The sequence below is a fragment of the Aspergillus multicolor genome (assembly GCF_047715735.1).
Source record: "Aspergillus multicolor strain CBS 133.54 unplaced genomic scaffold BDW74scaffold_39, whole genome shotgun sequence".
In the NCBI taxonomy this organism is placed as follows: Eukaryota; Fungi; Ascomycota; class Eurotiomycetes; order Eurotiales; family Aspergillaceae; genus Aspergillus; species Aspergillus multicolor.
The window spans coordinates 148,534-165,784 of NW_027395990.1; the positions used below are offsets into that span (position 1 = coordinate 148,534).

Sequence of the window (17,251 nt, forward strand, 5' to 3'; positions counted from 1 at the left end):
CTACAGAGAATACATGGAGGCGGACTGCAGAGCGCTAATGTCAGTGGTTCGCCCCAATTGCTAGAAGGATTTATGCTGGCGATTACTCGCTTAGCCACTCGGTGAATGCAATGCAGTTAAGGGCCGATTCGTCCACAGAACGCAAGGATCGGATGCATGAGGTCCGCTGATCTGAAGCGCAAGGATCGAGGGCCACAAAACACGTCATGCTTCCAAGAGATTGGTTATCTCTGGCATTTCGAGCGGGGATACTCGAAGCTGGCCAATAGTACTTCTGCCACCTTCGATCGGGATCATCTGATCGTAGACGACCATGTCCGCTGACTCTGAACCCGGCAAAACTTCGAACGGGCGAAAATATCGGGCGTGATTCTCCCTGATGTGTTGAGCCTCAACGACCAGCCGAGAGGCATCCTCGTGGCGCTCTTTCCGTTTTAAAAGCCCTGCAAGCCGATATTTGATTCGCGCGACATAATCCGAAGTCCACGTCTGGTTGACCTCAGTCTCGAGACAGTGTAGTAGCATATGCCTAGGAAAAGTAGGGTCAGTCTCCGGGTACACCAGCGGAGGATTGCGTGGACTTACTCGGCTGTTTCCAGCTGATTCAGAGCCTGGAGCACGACAGCACAGGCGTAATAGCTATTGAGAGTGTGTACATTCTGAGGGCCAAATACGTGAATTCGTACTTGGCGAATTCTCTCGTGCATCCGAAAAGACTCTTTTAACTTTCCGCTCTGGTACAGAGCATAGGCGAGATGGAACCGAAACGACTGCGTAACTGCACTCTCGGGGTGTTCATATTTTTCGATCAAACTCACGGCTCTTCGGGACAGACTGATTGCCTCTTGATGCCTACCTTGGGCTGTCATAAGAATAGCAAGGGTCTTGTAATTCTCAGCAAAGTTGAAGTAGGCAAGTTCGTCGTTCTCGGAAATTCCTCGATCGCGTTTTATCTGCAATGATCTTTCCAGGCAACCCCCTACTTTGTCGAAACAGCTATATTCTAGCATGCAACAAGCAATATCATTCCACGCGTTCCCGATAAGAAGGCAGTTCTCTTTTGGCATACTTTTGATCGGCAGGGCTGATGACTTGAGATATGTCTCTCTTAATTCCCAAGCCGCGAGCGCCTCGCTGAGGCCATCCTTTCGCCGGCTGAGGCCTTGTTCAAGATATATTCCACACAGCACCGAGCAAACTTTGGAGTGTTCTATGTAGTCGGGCTCATTTTTCGCTGTTTCGTGAATTTTCTTGGCTAGCTGCAGGGTTTGTATTCCGCGCTCGTAAAGTCCTCGTTCCCACATATAATTACCGACATCGGCCAATAACTCAACAAACTCTTGAGGGGCATTTATCGCAGTCGGGGTACTCTTGAAAACGTCTTCGAGATGGAGCGCATGCGCCAAGCATGCCTCGTTCGCCAGCCAGTTGGTGTTAGAAGGCGCTTGAACATCTGACTGCCGGGGAAAAGATTGCCTGATGATATCAAGGGCAAGGCAGAATGTTGTGTGCACTTTAGAAGGTTCTGTATCAAGCCGATGCAGGAGGCTGCGTTGAAGAGCTCGATGAATTGACCAAAATGGCTTGCCGCCGGACCATTGCCTTCGCACCAGCTGCCTCTCTCCTAAATCCAAGATGAAATCCCTCACGCTAATATGATTAGACCCAGCGATAAGAGAGCGCATATGTTGCGGAACTTACAGAATTGCCGGATATTTTTCCGTAACTGTGTTCGAGAACAAAATATCTTCCGACACGGACTCGGCATCGAGCATTGCCAACACGTTGATAAAAGCTCTTGCCTGGGGCGGAAGCTCCATGAGAGCAATATCCCATGTGGTTTCAAGCGTCAGATGGTATTGATTTGTCCAGGTTCGATAGTCCCGCGCCCATATCCGCTTAGACTGCTGTCGATTGGTGTTATATAATGCTTTAAATTCCCGAAGTGTAGAGTGAGACGTTTCCAGATACCCCGAGATATGCGAGATGGCCACGGGCAATCCGCCGACGGTGTCTGCAATTGACTTGGCGGCTTGGAAATCAGCTGACGATTCAATTGGTGCTATGCGTAGATGCCTCAGCAGAAGTTTAGCCCCTTCAGTGGATGCCAAAGGAACGAGAGCAATTTCAGAGCCTCCGGTTATTTGCACCAAGCCCGCTCGCTGAGTGGTAACGAGTATTGACCCCTTGTAACCGGACGGCCAGTATGGCTTGATCGTCTCCCAGTCATTAACGTTGTCGTAAATCAAAAGCCAACGGGTATCTATAGAGGGGTAGGATTAGTGCTCTGTCGATTTAATCGAGAATTCTCTCCGCGAGAGGTGGCTCACCGGTCGTTTCAAGCCATTTCTTGCTGGCTACAATCAATGAAGATAGGTTGTCCGAGGAATCATCCCTCGCATCTTGAGTGGCAGACTTTGAGATGCTGGCAAAGATCTGTGCCAGGTTCGGTCCATATTCCGCTGGTAGCCAAAACACGCAGTCGAACTCATCTTGATGTCTGTATGCAAACTCCAGGGCGAGCTGAGTTTTCCCAACACCGCCCATACTATGAATGGCGCACATTGCTCTTTTCTTGTTTCTCCGTGCGTCATTCATCATACTGTAGAGATAAGACAATTCTTGTTCTCTCCCAGTGAAGAAATTGTTTCGCGGAAAGCCAACATTAAAGATAAAAGATATTGGGACCTTTTTTGCAGTTGGGTCATAGCTCTGGAGGCCTCGGATTCCTTGAACGGTGATCTCGTCGATTTCGACCCTAGCCTCAAGCTCAAACTGTCGTATACTGTCGTCGATTCTGCTTTTAGATTCACAAAACCGCTCATTGACGGGCTGCCACACCATTTTAATGATAGTATCTGCTAATATCAGACCCCGGTGAAGTGGTAGTTTTGAATGAGATCTTGGGTACAAAGACTTACACCACCGAATCTGCTTGTAGAATACAATAGACGAGATACAGAACTCGATGTATTCGTCACAAACAGAATCCAAACATTTCCCTAACACTGCTCGATTCGGTAGCAAGGTGATGTAGCGATTAAGCCGTGTCATGCAAGTTGTAAGCTGCTCTAGCATGTCCGTAATCGTCTCAATGACACTCAGGTAGTGCATAGCAGTCTACGACGCCATTAGCACATACGTTTGACGTTATGTGGAGGAGGGATTGTACCTTAAGAAGGACTTCGATGCCTCCCCATATCAGGCAGATCGGGGTCGCTTGAGTCTGAGCCATCGTGATCACCGCGGAGGAGAAAGAACCTAGGTGATCAAGAGCGGGCTTCAGCTTGAAAAGACAGCGAGAGACCTTCTTATTGCGTGCTCTATTGGCGACATCGTCAACAGTCTGCATGACGCGCGAGTAGCTCAGCTTGTAATTGGGATCGAGCACATAGCTTTTGTGCGCTTCGCTGAGCCGTTTGGTGTGTAGATGAAGTCTTTCGTCCCAATATCCGGGGACGGGCTGCATGCTGACCCTGGCAGCGTACGTGACAGCCAATCTGGCATCACCAACAACAAATGAGTTGTGAAAGCTGATTGACACTCTCAAGGATAGACCATGGTCGCAGGATCGTTGTGAGAATATAAACTCCTTGTGCGATGACTGCGCAGCCTCATGTTCTAGCCAGCAAGGGCAATGCATGAGCCTTTGCCCGGTGGCTCGCCACATCCTGAAAGACTGAGGTGTCCAGTGGTGGTTGACTAGATGTGATCCTTGGTGTGTCAGATTCGCTGCGGGGAGACCTAATGAGCATCATTTTCTGGAGGGCTTGCCAGAGTGCACTGCCCAGTCAGTGTAACAGTTCTCCGGTTGGCTTTTGGTGTTGGTGTAGCAAACTTCGTGTCAGGCCCATCAAAGGTCGAGGCGACTAATCCCTGAACCCAGAAGGTCTGCTGAAGAGATTTAATGGCGGAGAGCTAGCCTCATCCAGCTTCTTCTGCCCCGCCATCGTTTGATCAGTAAGAGCGACGAAAGGGCAATGAGGCTGAGGAAGTTGGTGATTGGGAAGGAATGAGGCAGAAGAGGGTGGGATTGGGTCATCGGACCTTTTGGCAAGCTAGGGAGGGGGTCAGGTGATTTCTGTGCGACAGCCTTGTTGCCATTCGGTCGCCGAGCTCCAGGGCTGCTTTACATTTTCCCCTTCAGAGACCTTACAAGGCTTCGCGCTGATTTCGAGCCTACTCCGTTATTGCCGCTAGCTGAGATAATTGCGTGAGTTAGGCAATTAAAGCATTCTATCAATAACTTCTACCGTCGGGCCGCCATAAACACCCACCAACAAAAGAAGTTAATACAGAATGTAGGGATCACAAGACACCCGTCCTGTTTTATGCTGATAATCGGGTAACACTAATAGGACTTCCAACTCGTTACAAGACGCTATCGGCCGCGTCGACGAGATAATCTCCATTGCTGGAGCCCCTGGCGTTTCGTTCGCCATCATCAAAAATGGCCACACCGCAGGAACATACCACAAGGGATTTCGTGATGTGAAAGAGGGACTCCAACCAGATGACGAGACGAGATACAACATAAACTCCCTCACCAAAAGTTTTGTGTCCTCCCTGGTTGGCATTGAAGTCTACAATCATCTTGAAGGTCTCGATTGGTCAACGCCGATCAAGACCTTAATCCCGTCTTTCGTCGCTGTAACCTCGGAGATTGAGTCAAAATGCACCATTGTTGACCTCTTGTCCCATAGATGGGGCGCTTCCGGCTTTGACGAGTTTTGGTTTGGTTGTGATAATACCATCTTCTTACCACGGTCAGAAACCTTGACCACCGCAGGCACCTTGAAGCCTGCACAGCCGTTTCGGACGTCCTTTGAGTACAACAACTGGGGATACGAAATCGTAGCTCAGTTAATTGAGAAGCTTACCGGCCAAAACCTCTCCAGTCTCCTGGAAGAAAACCTCTTCATACCGCTCGACATGCAGCGGACTTCCTTGATCTATAACGCTTCCGACCGAAATGAGGCGAAGGCGTACGGCGTCCTGCACGACAATTCTCCCGTCGAGATTGTGCCGCCTTTTATCGGAGATTCGCTGATGATGAAGGCAGCAGGAGGTATCAAGGCTTCAATTATTGACCTACTGATATATTACAAAGCCTTCATGAAAGCCGTTGTGGCTCAATATAACAATTCGGCTGATTCGACCGTCAACTCTCCTTTCAAGCACTGCCGAACGACAACCTCGCATCACGCACAGTTCATCGGGTCTTCTCCGCGCGAGCAAGGCTACGGCCTTGGCTGGGCCCGGGCAGAACTTCCAGGACAGCTTGGTCGTATATCAGGCAACGCCGGCCTGATTGACCAGCCCGTGGCTGGCAAGGGCGGACCGTCTCGCCTGGTACTTTATCACCATGGCCTCATGCCCGGTTCCACATCTGCAGTGCTACTTGTTCCCGAGCTGCAGTCCGGAATCATAGTTCTCCAAAATTCTCTGCCTGCGATAGATACAGCGGACTTTATAGCGCAAATGCTCCTAGAAGCTCTTCTAGTGGTCCCAGAACCCAACGACTATGTGGGCCTTACACGCATCACTCACGAAAAATCCGTAAGCCATGTTGATGCTGTTCACAAGGACTTGAATGCTTCAAGAATCTTGGGCACGCGCCCTAAACCGCTAGGCAAGTACGAAGGCCGCTACTGGAACACTGTCGGCACGTTCTTCATTGACGTGGTTCAATATGCAAATGTCGATAACCAGCCTCGCCTGAAGATGGCCATGAACGGTCTCCCTGCACAGGCGTATGGCCTCGAGCACTACCACTTTGATACATTCTCCTGGATAATGTCATACGACGAGATGGTGAGCCGGGGGAGGACTACCTTCTACCCAGCAGAATACTACCTCATCGAGTTTCAAGCTAGCAGCACTGATATTGATCAACTTCTATGGGTGGCAGACGGCAACTTTCCAGGGACGCCCGTAATATTGTCGAAAGAAGGGACTCGGCCAGTTCTCAACACTCCCGGCGGATGGTGTCCAGATTTATTCTACGTGCAATGGGGATTTGCGGCCATTGCGCTTGGCCTTTTGCTTTTCGTGCGTAAGGTTATTTATCCGCGGACATTGAAGCATCGTATGAGGATACCTAAGGGTTGAGAGATGGTACGTGATGGAAAGAATGGTAGTAGCTGACGCTGAGATGTAGTGATCTTTCCTGACCATTGGATATGTAATCCTTTTGGATCCGGTTGCGGGATATACTCATACTTTACGTGGCCGCGTCTATGCTTACGGTGTAGATGGACCTGAAGATGCCAATCCTCTCGTAGCAATGCATAAAAAGCTGGGATAAGCGGCACAAATTTTCCCCTCGGACAGCGCAAAGCAAGTACATCATTCGAGAAAGGAATTTGGTCGTCTTTTCCCAGAGAAGGAAATTTCGTTCCATGAGCTTGTGTTCCTGTGGTTATGCCCTACCGGGCACCGTACTCGAAAATGCCCTCCAGTCGCTCACTCACTTTCCCTTTTCATCCTTCGACTCTTCCCTCGCCATAAACTCCTCATACTCCTCAATATTTCCCACCCCCTTTGGCATCCCATTAGGCATGAGCCCCTGCTCATCCATCAACTCCTCCCTCGTCTGTATAGCCCTCCGCCACGACTCCCTCGCCTCAAGACGCCCGTGCCAGTCGCGACATTCGGATACGGCGCCAGCGGGTCTTCGCCTTCAGGCGTCAAGAGCAGCATATTTAGCCTAGAATTCCAGGGCAGAAAAGCCAGGTCTGCGATTGTGCATTTGTCGCCGATGAGCCAGGGGCGGTTCTCTAGGGCTGTGTTGAGCACGCCGAGGATGCGGTGGACTTCGGCTGTGTAGCGCTCAGTGGCGGAGAGCTTTTCGGGACGGAGGACATTGAACCTGGAGTCGATGTTATAGGTAGTTCTTTCATTTTATGGTATGTGGCGGGCTTACCATCCACACTACCGATTTCGAGCTCGTTCAGTGCGGTGGCTACCTAAATGAGTAGGTCAGTTCTGACCCCGGCCCATAGGCATCTATTGAAAATAGAATAGAGATCGCCTTCCAGGAGTTCGGACCGGAAGCTGTAATGTTTGACCAGTTAGCCTGGTCGCTGATTCTGATTCTCTATTCTTAGCCAAACTGGTTGGCCTGCGTGTCAACCACACGATAATTGGAGTCGTCGTGTTTTTCATTGCTACTCGAATATTGGATGCACGAGATGTGGTGAGAGTCAGGGAAAGCAAAAGCGAGAGAGGGAAGATAATTATGAGATCGGAGGAGTAGATACTGGCGCAGCGCGTCCATTACATAGAGGGGAGTTGTCATTGAACCAAGGAGGGCGATCACTAACATATCTCGATATAACTACTACAACTCCTCTTGTTTGACCAATGATAGCCCAATTCAGAAAGAGGTGTGTCTACCCCTCGGGCCTCAGCTGCAACTAACAGACTTTTTCTTTGTTACCCTGATGCAGATCCCGACAAGTGCTTACTCTGCTGGTGCTTGACTACCTACGGAGTACTCGACCTCTCAATCTCGGTTACAACTCACACAATTGCTTCCCAAACCTTCTCGATTCTACCTACTACTCCTCAACATCAACACTATTGGTCACAGTCCCAAACACCTCCAACGCATGACCAAGGTAGTTCTGAGCCGCTTAAGCCTCGGAGTCATATCACTCCCTAGAGGAAGAAGCTTCTCCATCTGACGTCCTTCACCGACTCCCTCCCCGGCAACAACCTGATACACAGCCTGCATCGCCTTGTCCTTCTCGCCATTAGGCTTGATCTTCCACTAACCAGCAGCTCCTGGACTTGCTCGGTGAAGGTTCCTTGATAGTCTTCCGGCAAGGGCGTCTTGCCGCGCACCACCGAGTTGGGCATATTGGTGTCAAACGTCCCAAGAATAACATTTAAGGTGCGGATGTTGAACGGCGCAACCTCTTTCGCAAGAATCCTAGTCAGAGCTAACAACCCAGTCAGCTACCTAGGTAGTTCTGTCACGCAGAAGCTCGCTCATGATACATACCATCCAAACCAGCTCTCGCACCCGCGTACACCCCCATAGTCGCAATCCCATCCAGCGACGCACCGCTACTCATATTCACAATGACCCCTGATCTCCGCCGCCGCATATACGGCAGCACGGCGCGGATAAGACGCAGCGGACCGAAATACATCGTCTCCATCTGGACTCTCACCTCCTCCTCCTCTTGCACAGTCTCAATCGGGGCGTAAATGCAATACCCGGCGTTATTGACGAGGCCATCGATTTGCTCGCCGCCTCGTTCAAGCTACGTGATGACACCGCCGCTATCTCGGCTGTCCACGTCAAGCTCGATTTATTTGCCGCCTCTGGACTCGATCTCGGCGACGAGCTCGGGGGGTTTCGAGGAATTGCGCGAGGTCGCGATGACTTTGTGCCCGCCGGCCTGCGTAATCCGGGTTAGGGAGAGGCCGAAGCCTGAGGAGCAGCCGGTTATAAGCCAGGTGAGTTTGGAGGTAGCCATTGGGTGATGATGATGAACGGAAAGAGTGCCAAATGGTCTGCTTTATACATCTCGTCTCGGACTCAGCGTTCTACTAAGTCCGCAGGCCTACGCTGCACTAGGTAACGCCGCGGAGATTGCGCTAACCCGGATGACGTTTTTTCAATTTATTGGAAGTTCGGCGCACCAGCTCGAGTCTGATATCGGCTGATAGGGGGAAAGCCTAGTTGACATATGCTGGAAGGCTTTGATGTGGCATCAATGTGCAGCGCCATTACTCCCTGCACCACACCTCCCCACTTCCACCCCGTACACTTCGGGCCGCAACTAACTATGGTAACCCAATCGCAATAATCTGGGCTTATCATAGATCAAAAAGATGCAACTATCATTTCCGTGGGCTATCAGTCTCACTTGGACATGATCATCTTCGACAACACCAGACCGGCTCTGGCCGACTCGCAAAGTCCCGCACGTGCAGCGCTAAGGACAGCCATCGGCTACCTATCTCACCAAGCATATAACCTCCCTCAAAGACAACAAACCATACCTTGAGATCAAACCCGCAACAAAAGAGGCGGAATGCAACGCCGTGGCGCGGTTTTAACTTGAAAGGTTGATTGATCACTCAGGGACTGAACACTGCTCAGACCCCCGATAAGGCTGGCCAGTCGGTCCGTGAAGCAAACAACATAACAAGCTCGAGAAAGCAACACTTGTCTGGGAAAAGAGCTTTACTGCCCTGGTCTTTGTCTATAGTGGTTTAGTCAATAGTCAATATAGGACGGTAAATGGATATATCTTCACATTGCTCTGGGCTAAGCATTTGTTCTTGGAGTTAGGGCTAGGTCTTGCCGTAGGACCCACATGATGCATGGTTCTAGGAGTCCAGACATTGAAGCACGTCCTCGATAATAAAGCAAGATAGCATGTGTACCAATTTTGTATCCTAGTTACTCATCTAGGCTTAGATATGCTACTCTCAAACCAATCTCAATACCAAGAACGCCAATAATCCGGGAGCTGCCTCCAGACGCCTTTCCATCCTAGCGCCTTTTCAAATCCCAATCCAAGAGCCATAGTACATAACATATAGCGAGCTACATGCTTAGAAGCCGCGGTGGCGGTACTCGTCGCTGCTGACATCGCTTCCAACCTCTGACCAACTCGCAGGAGTGAGCACTCTGCCTATTGAGCCCTCGAATTCGCTTAGTATCCCGTCATCTGACGAAGCGTCCACGGCAATATGACTAAAGTTGTCAGCCGTAGAAGGGGTTGATGGCGTCGCTGGACGGCTCTGGTTGAACCGCAGACCTTCCAAGTCCGAAAACGGAGACCGAGCATCCTCGGCGTGTCCATTGGTGACAGAGTCGGGGTGAGCGTAGATTACTTCGGAGAAGGCGCCCTCTGTGTAGCTAGATGCAGATGACCGTGGTCGCTCATCACGGCTTGATTGCCGGGAAACAGCCGAAGCCATGAATTCAGATACTTTTGAAACAGGAGTGAAGTCAGCGCCGGCCACGGACGAGGCACGGCTTCGCGGGGCCGGGATAGATAGTCGCAGCTTCTCTTGCTCAGGTGCCGACACGGCTTCGAAAAGTACTGTAGATTCCGCGACCGGGGTGTCTGGTTGCTGTCCTCGATGAGTGGGCTGCGAAACGCCAAGATCCACGCCCGTTGACTTCGCCACCGGGTTACCTTGCTCCTGGAGGTCCAAAAGGTGGCCATTTTCATCTACAAGTGTATCAAAAGTCCCGAGCGATTCGTTCGACTTCTTCCTCCGGCGCTCTTCCAGTACGCTTCGTCGTCGCTGGATCTCTTCCCGGGCTATCCGCCGGCGCTCGTCGGCGGCCGGACCTATCTCTTCCATCATGGATATGTCATGGCGAAGTTGCGAGTCACCATCTCCAGGATGAATGTCATCGCCCAGATTGTGTAGTGTCATCGCCAGCTTTCTTCGGGAATTATTCATCCATCGTCGGAACTGGGGCGACTCATAGACCGCGATGCCGGCGGCAACGAGGGCCGCGACGCCGATGATGATTCCTAGAGCTGTCAGTACACCAAGACATGGCTGGATTCGAAACACAAATCAGGACATGGTCCGCGGAGTCAGAGAAATAATCCATTTGTATAGAAAAGCAGTTTTGCTGGCGGGATCTCCATTCGAAGACCCTCGAGCTCATACATCATGCCGATAAGCACACCGCCCCCGTGGAGGCAAGTATAGAGCTCGGAGTAACTCGGATGGAGAGGATAGAAGGCATCAAATGAAATAAGCAGCATACCCTTTGCAACTGGAGTCGGCATCCCGGCTGTCACTGCGTCCCTGAATCCTTTGATGCGAATCTGAGATGGTCCGTGGCGAAGGCAACAGTGGGAGTCAGCTCGAAGCGCCGGCGCCTTTCCCCGCTGCGCCTCCACGTGATTCTATCGGGCCCTTATCTTCTGCCCTACTTTACGTCTCTTTTCGGCATCCCGCGTTTCCCCTCATAACAGCCTCATCACCGCTGCAACGCAACCCGACAGACCACGGTCACATCCCCGCCATCATTCAACTCACGACTACCGGTTTTTTGCTCTTTCTTCTGAATCTATCGCGATGTCACGCCCCTCGTCCATCGCCCAGCGCCCCTTGACGCTCACCGAGGAATTGGAAAAGCTCGAGCAGTCCATCACCCTGACTCTGCAAGGTAAACAAAACATACAAGCCGCGGACATTTCTCTTCCAGGTTACTGACGACGATTGTCTCCAGAAATCGACCACAATTTTAGCCATGCCCACCGCATCATTACAACGAGTATCCTACCTGTCGTAAACGAATATAAAGAAGCGTCCCGAGACGTCTGGGAGGGCGCAAAGGTCCGTACTGATCCCTTCAGTCCTCGGAATCATGCTCATCTCGTCCCCCCTCCAGTTCTGGAAAAAGTTCTTCGAGGCGAGCGCCAATGTCCACCTCAACGCAAACGGCGAACAGCCCAACCAAGATGAAACAACCGTCGACGAGACCCTCCCCGAAGACGAGTCGGCCAGCATCTCGCACAGCCATCTGACCGAATCCGAATCCTACCAAACCCCGTCCTCCGAACGCATAGACCACGACCAAAAACCGGACGATCTCGAACTTACTGGTCTAAGCATCTCATCCCACAGCACACCACGCGCCGCGATGCACGGAAACCCACACAACGACACAACCGTGACCTCCTCCATCGCCCACCCCTCCTCCTACGAGCACGGTCTCGTCGAAGAAGACGACGACGACCACTACCAAGAAGACTCGTACCTCCCAACAACACCGGGCAAGCAAACCTCCCGCAGCACCTACAACAACTCCTACGCCGACGACATCCTCTCCTCATCGCCCTTCGTCCCCCCCGTCTCGCACGAAAAGTTCACAAGCGGCAGCCACAAGGGCCCGGTAATGCACCACTTCGCCGACAAAACATACCGCGTGCAAGCAACCCCCCTATCAAAAGGCTACGACCCCTCCCGCTCCCGCTTCACCGCAACTCCAAACGCCGCCTTATCCTCAAGAAATTACGCCTACGAGGACTCGCCCATGTCCAGTCCCGAGCCCGAAGCACCCCAACTCAACTCGGAGCTCTTCTCCTCCCCACTTAAACTCCAGACGCCGGGGACAGGGCGCCGCGGGCGCCCCAGCGCCAGCCGCTCCCGCGCGCCACCCAAGCCCGGGACTAGCGTGCTTACGCCGGCGAAGGGCGGCTTCGGGAAGCGCAGCGAGTGGGACAGCGACGATGACGAGCAGTTTACATACGATGATGACGACGACGAGCTGGGTCCCAGTCCGCCCAAGACAATGCAGTTCCATATTCCGCAGAGCCGGCTTATGAAGACGCCTGGTGAGTTGGCGGCCTATTCTTTTACTCTGTTACTCCGTACTTTCTCTTTGTCATTGTCTTGAGGTGGCGATGCTAACGTGCAGATGAAACAGCCAAGGAAGCATCGCAGCGAATCGTGGAGCAGCTGCTGTACACAGCCGGCATCAATGATACCACGGAGGATTTGCAGGAGGATCAGAGTCCGAGCGTTATTCGGAGGATGGAGAGGTTGGAGGATGATACATTTTAGACTGCTACATACTTTCTATACTGAATGGCACTGTTTGTCCTACCTTCATACACGATTACATTCCACGATGACTCGGCGTAAATCGACTTGATGTCTTAAATGGGTTTATTGTTTCTACGTCTATCCGTTTATCGACCTAGGACTAAGGAAAGCAAAGCACGTTAAAGGATACCGCTAAACAACGTATCAATGAAATTCAATGCATGCTCTAACGCCATGCAACGCCACACCACAAGCACGGAAGCCTTTCCGTATAGCCGCCTAGTACTCAAACAACTACCTAGCGCTACCTAGCTACCTAGCATGCAGACCAAAAAGAGAAGAAAAGAAACGGAAAACGCGCGAAGACACGCGGGAAACAGGGAACCAACCGCAATGGGCTAATAAGGTGATCAGACATCCGCATTGACCAAGAACAGGAGTGAGTAGGAGAATATACTCTTAGAGTACGAGTCAGAGTAAACCATTCACGTTAACGTAACAGGAAATCTTCTAAGCGTAAATAAAAGGTTGGAAGTTTTGACAACACACATACAACACTGCACCACTGATAGGTAGGAGGAACTAGCTTCGGACCTGCGGGATAAGAGAGGGGAATTGAAATAGCACGCAAGCATGGAAAAGATACATGAAGGGTATCGAGAGAGGCGCTGATCATCAGAAGTTCGAGGGTGTTCAGGGAGGGGTTAGTGGAAGACATTGTAGTGTAGAATAGAAAGAAAATAAAACGAAACAGAGGCAGATGGCCGCCCCGGATATATACAGGCTCTCGGTTGATGGAGTTGGGGTGTTTGTGTTGGCCAATTGGGCTGGAATAAAACGTAAAAATAATGGTAAACAGTATGACGCTGAATCGGTTTAGCTGGAATGGCCGATATGGCCGATGATTAGTTGTTATTTTGCATGCCCATAAACACTTCCTGGCAGTGGTCTACCAGGAATTTAACCACCTCGTTCTTCTTTTGGACGTCCGTCATCTCTCGCGCCAGACTTTGAGGTCTCATGATGGTCGGCGCGAAGACAACAGCAATGTTCTGGCTCGTCATCAGATTCTCCTTCTCCCGTTCCACGACACGCTTCAAGTGAAACACGAGGAACTCGAGTACATCCTGATGCACTCGCGGTAGCTCGCCAAGGCTCTTCTGCAGGGCCTCAACGCGGCCAGAATGCGAAGTGATCTCCCCTGTTTCAATGATCTTCTCATAAACGTCGTACGTGATGAGTGGCATGGGTAGCTTGCGGAAGTATTGCTTGAGCGCCGAGGTCACAGCGTGGATATCCAGATCTGGATCTGAGATGTCATAATCCTGCGGAGACCGCTCAAAGCCTTCTCGAATGGTCTGGATAGCTGAGCTAGCACCAGATTTGCGGTAAATTCCTTCCATGTCCATGCCTAAAGCGGCAAGGTTAGCCGACGTGCTCGGCGATTTTCGACCGGAGAACATACCTCGTAACTCAACCTCTTGTATACAACGGGTGATGATACCCGGAATAATACTCTTCTCATGTTCCATGCGCTGCTCCAAATCGGTTCCAAACAGTCCTAAGTAGAATAAGTATTCGACATCTGCCGACGAATTGAACGGGAACTTACCTGTTGGAGAGGCTTCGGCCAGAGCTGGAACACTATCAGTCTGCGGCATTCGAGTGCCCGTTTGCTTGCTGCGCTGGTTCCCGAAAAAGCCAAAGCCCTGGCGACTAGGGTCTTGAGTTTGGGAGCGTGGTAGGCCGGGTGCGCCATCCGTGGTGCTAGCGCTTTCGCTTGACATGAATGCTCCCTTAAGACCTTTCGTAACTCCCTTCGCGACATTTTGGCCTCCCTTCTTCCAGTTGAACTTGCGAGGCTGGCCTTTGCGGATACTGACGACCTGAGGACCAGGAACAACGGTGGCCGGTTCAGCCTCTTCGGACATGTTAGGAGTCGAGACCGATGGCGGCAGTTCACCTGCAGCCTTAAGTGCATCAATTGAGGATAACGACTTTTCTTTCCCATGCGAGTAAATTCCAAGACCATTGGCACCGCGACCGTCGGAGTTGTTCGCTTTGTATAGCTCTTGGATTTGGTGAACGAGTTGGTTGTTCAGTTCGGCCAGCTGGGCGTTCTTTGAGGAAAGTTGCTCGAATTCCTGAAAGCTCTTATCCTTCATGCTGTTGATCTTTGCGAGCTCCTCAGCGGCCTCATTGCGATTTTGCACCAATTCTTCAATCTGGGGTGTGAAAGAATCTTTCAGGTTCTGGATAGATTCAACAAAGTCCCGCAAAACCTTATTGGTAAGTTTACTGAGGTCCAAAGGACCGCTACTACCACCGCGTTTTTCAGACTCTAGATGTTCAGTCAGAACAGTGAGCTCCCGCATCACAATCTCTTTTTGAGCATCCAACACCACCATGGTCGACCGTTTCTCATTAAGCTCGGTGTTGACCTGCTTCACATCAGCAGTCGCCTTGAGGAGAGACTCCATTTCGACGATCTTCTGGTCCCGCTGAATTACCCGCTGGCGCTCCTTGCGCAGCTCACTCCGAAGCCATGTCAGTTCGTCGGTTCCTCCTCGCTCCGGGGAGCTGGTTGCGGGATTAGCAGACCCATTGACAGGCGATTTGGGCCACTTGGCGTCCTTTGATAATCGTGAGCCATTATCGCTATAACTGCGGCCATGACGTACAGAATTAGACATCCTGCGAAGGAAAGATTCGCTGGATTGTGAGAGCTGCTCGTCCGAGCCCATGATTCGCGCCATATCCTCGTCCAGGGAAAGATCACCCGTGCCACTGTAACGTAGAGGGGAAGGAGATGCGCCATAGTCCCCAGGGCGGAATGCGTCTGCTTGTTGCGGGGTGCTCACTGAGTTTGGACGGACGCGAGACTTTGGCGGATCGAATGAGTCGCTACGCGGAAGCCGCGGGGACTCTACACTATGGGCGTTCTTCTTGTTCAAAGTGTCCACAGACCGTTCACTCCACTGATCACTTTGACTAATTGAATTAGCTCCAGGAGACTGCACAGCCTCTTTTCGGGGAAGTTTATGGTGCCTGCTTTCCAGCGAGTCTCCCCGCTTGGGATGGGCAACTGATGTTGCCGAGTCCAAGGACCCTCCTCCATTCTCGTGAAGGCGACGAAGCTCGTAAGAGGGACGGGTAGGCAATGTAGTTGCACTCTCCCCAGCGGTAGATCTCGAGTCAAGGGTCGAACCATCTCTTCCAATGGTTGTCGAAGACCTGACGCTATCATAGATGGAATAGGAGCCGCTCCCTTTGTGGCCCACAGGTATATCCGACCTAGAACTTCGGGCGGAGTTGGACCTTGCCGCTTTGGTCAAAGAATCATCTGGACGCCAGCGATGAGACTCGGGTTCAGGACGGTCACGACCTTTCTCCTGATAAGCAATATGTGGAGAAGAATCCTCCATAGGAACGCGCTCTGGAGACCTTGCGGAGTGATCGCGAGGGGAGCGTTGTTCCTCTGAAGGGTCGAATGCGAGAGGAATCAGGAATTCTCCACCATCTACATCGGATTCGGTAGGTACGACCGAAGGTACGACAGAATGCCGGTTGCTGCGATACGTGCTCGAAGGTAGGATCAAATTATCTGTCACGTCCAGGACATATTAGTTCGTCATTCTACCTTCATCCGCCACATAACACCATTATACTTACCTTGATTATTGATAGACGATCTTCCCGCGTCCAGCGCAGGCACTGTCGTTCGAGGATTTACCTCGGCCGAATCAACAAACCCGTCCACAGATAGATCATCTGCGGCTTGCATCATTTGTTCGGCCTCCTCAGGGGGTAGCGAAGGGAGCGACTTGTCGAGTTTTATGCCAGGACTTGCATGTTTCTTGGACGCCCCAACCCCGCGGTTTTTCTTTCTCCGCCGTTGCATCAAAGACTCGTGACAATCCATGCAAAAGATTCCCTGCGACGTCCGGGCATAGCGCAAATTCTCGATCTTCCTTTTGCAATTCCGGCATCGAAAACATTGGGCGCAGAAAGCTTGTTCGCCGGTCAAGATGGCCAAATCCTCGATCTTATTCCCGCAGGAGCTGCAGCTGTAGGTACAGTTACTGCAAATCAACGACCCGTCTCCGAGAAGTAAAAGGTGCGCGTCCGAATCCAGTAGCGTGCTGCACGAGCTGCAGCGAAAGCAGTCTATGTGCCATCGGTTGCCGGCTAGGAGCAAGCGCGGTCAGTAAGTTGGACGGGTAAAGCAAAGTAAAAGTAATGCCTACCAAGTTCGAAAGCTTTGCCTTCTTCCAAGATCTAAGTAGGTCAGCCTCTGCGTTCCCGCCCCTTGACATTGTATCGGACACTTCATGCATACCTCTCCACAGCCCTTGCAAGGGAACGGGATATCCTCCTGCTCCATAGGAGACTCCGGAGGGTACGATGTGGGGGACTCCATGAAGTGTTCCACCTCCAACAGCGCTCAGCGATTATATAAAGACAGCGAGTATATCACCCCGTATAGCCGGATGAATCGGTGGGCACGAATTCAAGCGCAAAGTGATCGGTCAAGCCAAGGCTATTATTCATCGATTTTGAAGCGAGGGGTTCGGGGTCCAGCCACACATCCGACAAAAGACAGTGAGTTTGCGATTGGAGCACAAAAGGCGAGCCCCTGAAATGACGATTATCGAACGAGGGCGTAGGACAGGCGTCCGGGAGGGGGAGGCTATGCGAGGTAAAAAAG

At 51.5% G+C, this 17,251-nt stretch overlaps 6 protein-coding genes across 6 annotated transcripts; 2 read left to right on the forward strand and 4 right to left on the reverse strand.

The window, feature by feature from the left end:
* Positions 1-7: 7 nt before the first annotated feature.
* Positions 8-3,759, reverse strand: BDW74DRAFT_96393 (uncharacterized protein). Its single transcript, XM_073734178.1, has 5 exons — positions 3,173-3,759; positions 2,331-3,120; positions 1,702-2,263; positions 586-1,650; positions 8-529 (listed from the first exon to the last, which is right to left on the reverse strand). The coding sequence occupies exons 1-5, from the start codon at positions 3,668-3,670 to the stop codon at positions 205-207; spliced, it is 3,240 nt and encodes a 1,079-aa protein (XP_073579055.1). The 5' UTR covers positions 3,671-3,759; the 3' UTR covers positions 8-204.
* A 426-nt stretch (positions 3,760-4,185) lies between these two features.
* On the forward strand, positions 4,186-6,393 carry BDW74DRAFT_96395 (beta-lactamase/transpeptidase-like protein). The gene is made up of 2 exons (XM_073734179.1): positions 4,186-4,301; positions 4,359-6,393. Coding segments are annotated over exons 1-2 (1,755 nt in total). The 5' UTR covers positions 4,186-4,299; the 3' UTR covers positions 6,112-6,393.
* A 1,051-nt stretch (positions 6,394-7,444) lies between these two features.
* Positions 7,445-8,489, reverse strand: BDW74DRAFT_188342 (uncharacterized protein; the record flags this gene model as incomplete). Its single annotated transcript, XM_073731698.1, has 4 exons — positions 7,445-7,636; positions 7,776-7,946; positions 8,009-8,273; positions 8,355-8,489. 4 exons carry the CDS (start codon positions 8,487-8,489, stop codon positions 7,563-7,565), a joined length of 645 nt encoding a protein of 214 aa, XP_073579057.1. The 3' UTR covers positions 7,445-7,562.
* Positions 8,490-9,281: 792 nt separating this feature from the next.
* On the reverse strand, positions 9,282-10,824 carry BDW74DRAFT_162101 (uncharacterized protein). Its single transcript, XM_073725890.1, has 2 exons — positions 10,757-10,824; positions 9,282-10,514 (listed from the first exon to the last, which is right to left on the reverse strand). The coding sequence occupies exons 1-2, from the start codon at positions 10,776-10,778 to the stop codon at positions 9,577-9,579; spliced, it is 960 nt and encodes a 319-aa protein (XP_073579058.1). The 5' UTR covers positions 10,779-10,824; the 3' UTR covers positions 9,282-9,576.
* A 16-nt stretch (positions 10,825-10,840) lies between these two features.
* On the forward strand, positions 10,841-12,601 carry BDW74DRAFT_162103 (uncharacterized protein). The gene is made up of 4 exons (XM_073725891.1): positions 10,841-11,161; positions 11,225-11,331; positions 11,387-12,332; positions 12,425-12,601. Exons 1-4 carry the CDS (start codon positions 11,071-11,073, stop codon positions 12,559-12,561), a joined length of 1,281 nt encoding a protein of 426 aa, XP_073579059.1. The 5' UTR covers positions 10,841-11,070; the 3' UTR covers positions 12,562-12,601.
* A 753-nt stretch (positions 12,602-13,354) lies between these two features.
* BDW74DRAFT_96424 (putative Rho GTPase activator Rga) lies at positions 13,355-17,145 on the reverse strand. The gene is made up of 7 exons (XM_073734180.1): positions 16,883-17,145; positions 16,791-16,821; positions 16,216-16,731; positions 15,225-16,147; positions 14,156-15,176; positions 14,009-14,104; positions 13,355-13,954 (listed from the first exon to the last, which is right to left on the reverse strand). Exons 1-7 carry the CDS (start codon positions 16,961-16,963, stop codon positions 13,449-13,451), a joined length of 3,174 nt encoding a protein of 1,057 aa, XP_073579060.1. The 5' UTR covers positions 16,964-17,145; the 3' UTR covers positions 13,355-13,448.
* Positions 17,146-17,251: the final 106 nt, after the last annotated feature.

What these genes read in the sequence shown, in the direction of transcription:
- BDW74DRAFT_96393 (XM_073734178.1), bottom strand. Translation starts at nt 3,670, where the DNA reads ATGTGGCGAGCCACCGGGCAAAGGCTCATGCATTGCCCTTGCTGGCTA. An exon ending in GAAAAATATCCGGCAATTCT is followed by an intron (nt 1,651 to 1,701) that starts GTAAGTTCCGCA and finishes TAATCATATTAG; the next exon opens with CGTGAGGGATTTCATCTTGG. An exon ending in AATCAGCTGGAAACAGCCGA is followed by an intron (nt 530 to 585) that starts GTAAGTCCACGC and finishes TACTTTTCCTAG; the next exon opens with GCATATGCTACTACACTGTC.
- BDW74DRAFT_96424 (XM_073734180.1), bottom strand. Translation starts at nt 16,963, where the DNA reads ATGGAGTCCCCCACATCGTACCCTCCGGAGTCTCCTATGGAGCAGGAG. An exon ending in CTTGCAAGGGCTGTGGAGAG is followed by an intron (nt 16,822 to 16,882) that starts GTATGCATGAAG and finishes TGACCTACTTAG; the next exon opens with ATCTTGGAAGAAGGCAAAGC. An exon ending in GGCCGAAGCCTCTCCAACAG is followed by an intron (nt 14,105 to 14,155) that starts GTAAGTTCCCGT and finishes TATTCTACTTAG; the next exon opens with GACTGTTTGGAACCGATTTG.
- BDW74DRAFT_162101 (XM_073725890.1), bottom strand. Translation starts at nt 10,778, where the DNA reads ATGCCGACTCCAGTTGCAAAGG. An exon ending in GCCGACTCCAGTTGCAAAGG is followed by an intron (nt 10,515 to 10,756) that starts GTATGCTGCTTA and finishes TGACAGCTCTAG; the next exon opens with GAATCATCATCGGCGTCGCG.
- BDW74DRAFT_162103 (XM_073725891.1), top strand. Translation starts at nt 11,071, where the DNA reads ATGTCACGCCCCTCGTCCATCGCCCAGCGCCCCTTGACGCTCACCGAG. An exon ending in CATCACCCTGACTCTGCAAG is followed by an intron (nt 11,162 to 11,224) that starts GTAAACAAAACA and finishes GATTGTCTCCAG; the next exon opens with AAATCGACCACAATTTTAGC. An exon ending in ACGTCTGGGAGGGCGCAAAG is followed by an intron (nt 11,332 to 11,386) that starts GTCCGTACTGAT and finishes TCCCCCCTCCAG; the next exon opens with TTCTGGAAAAAGTTCTTCGA.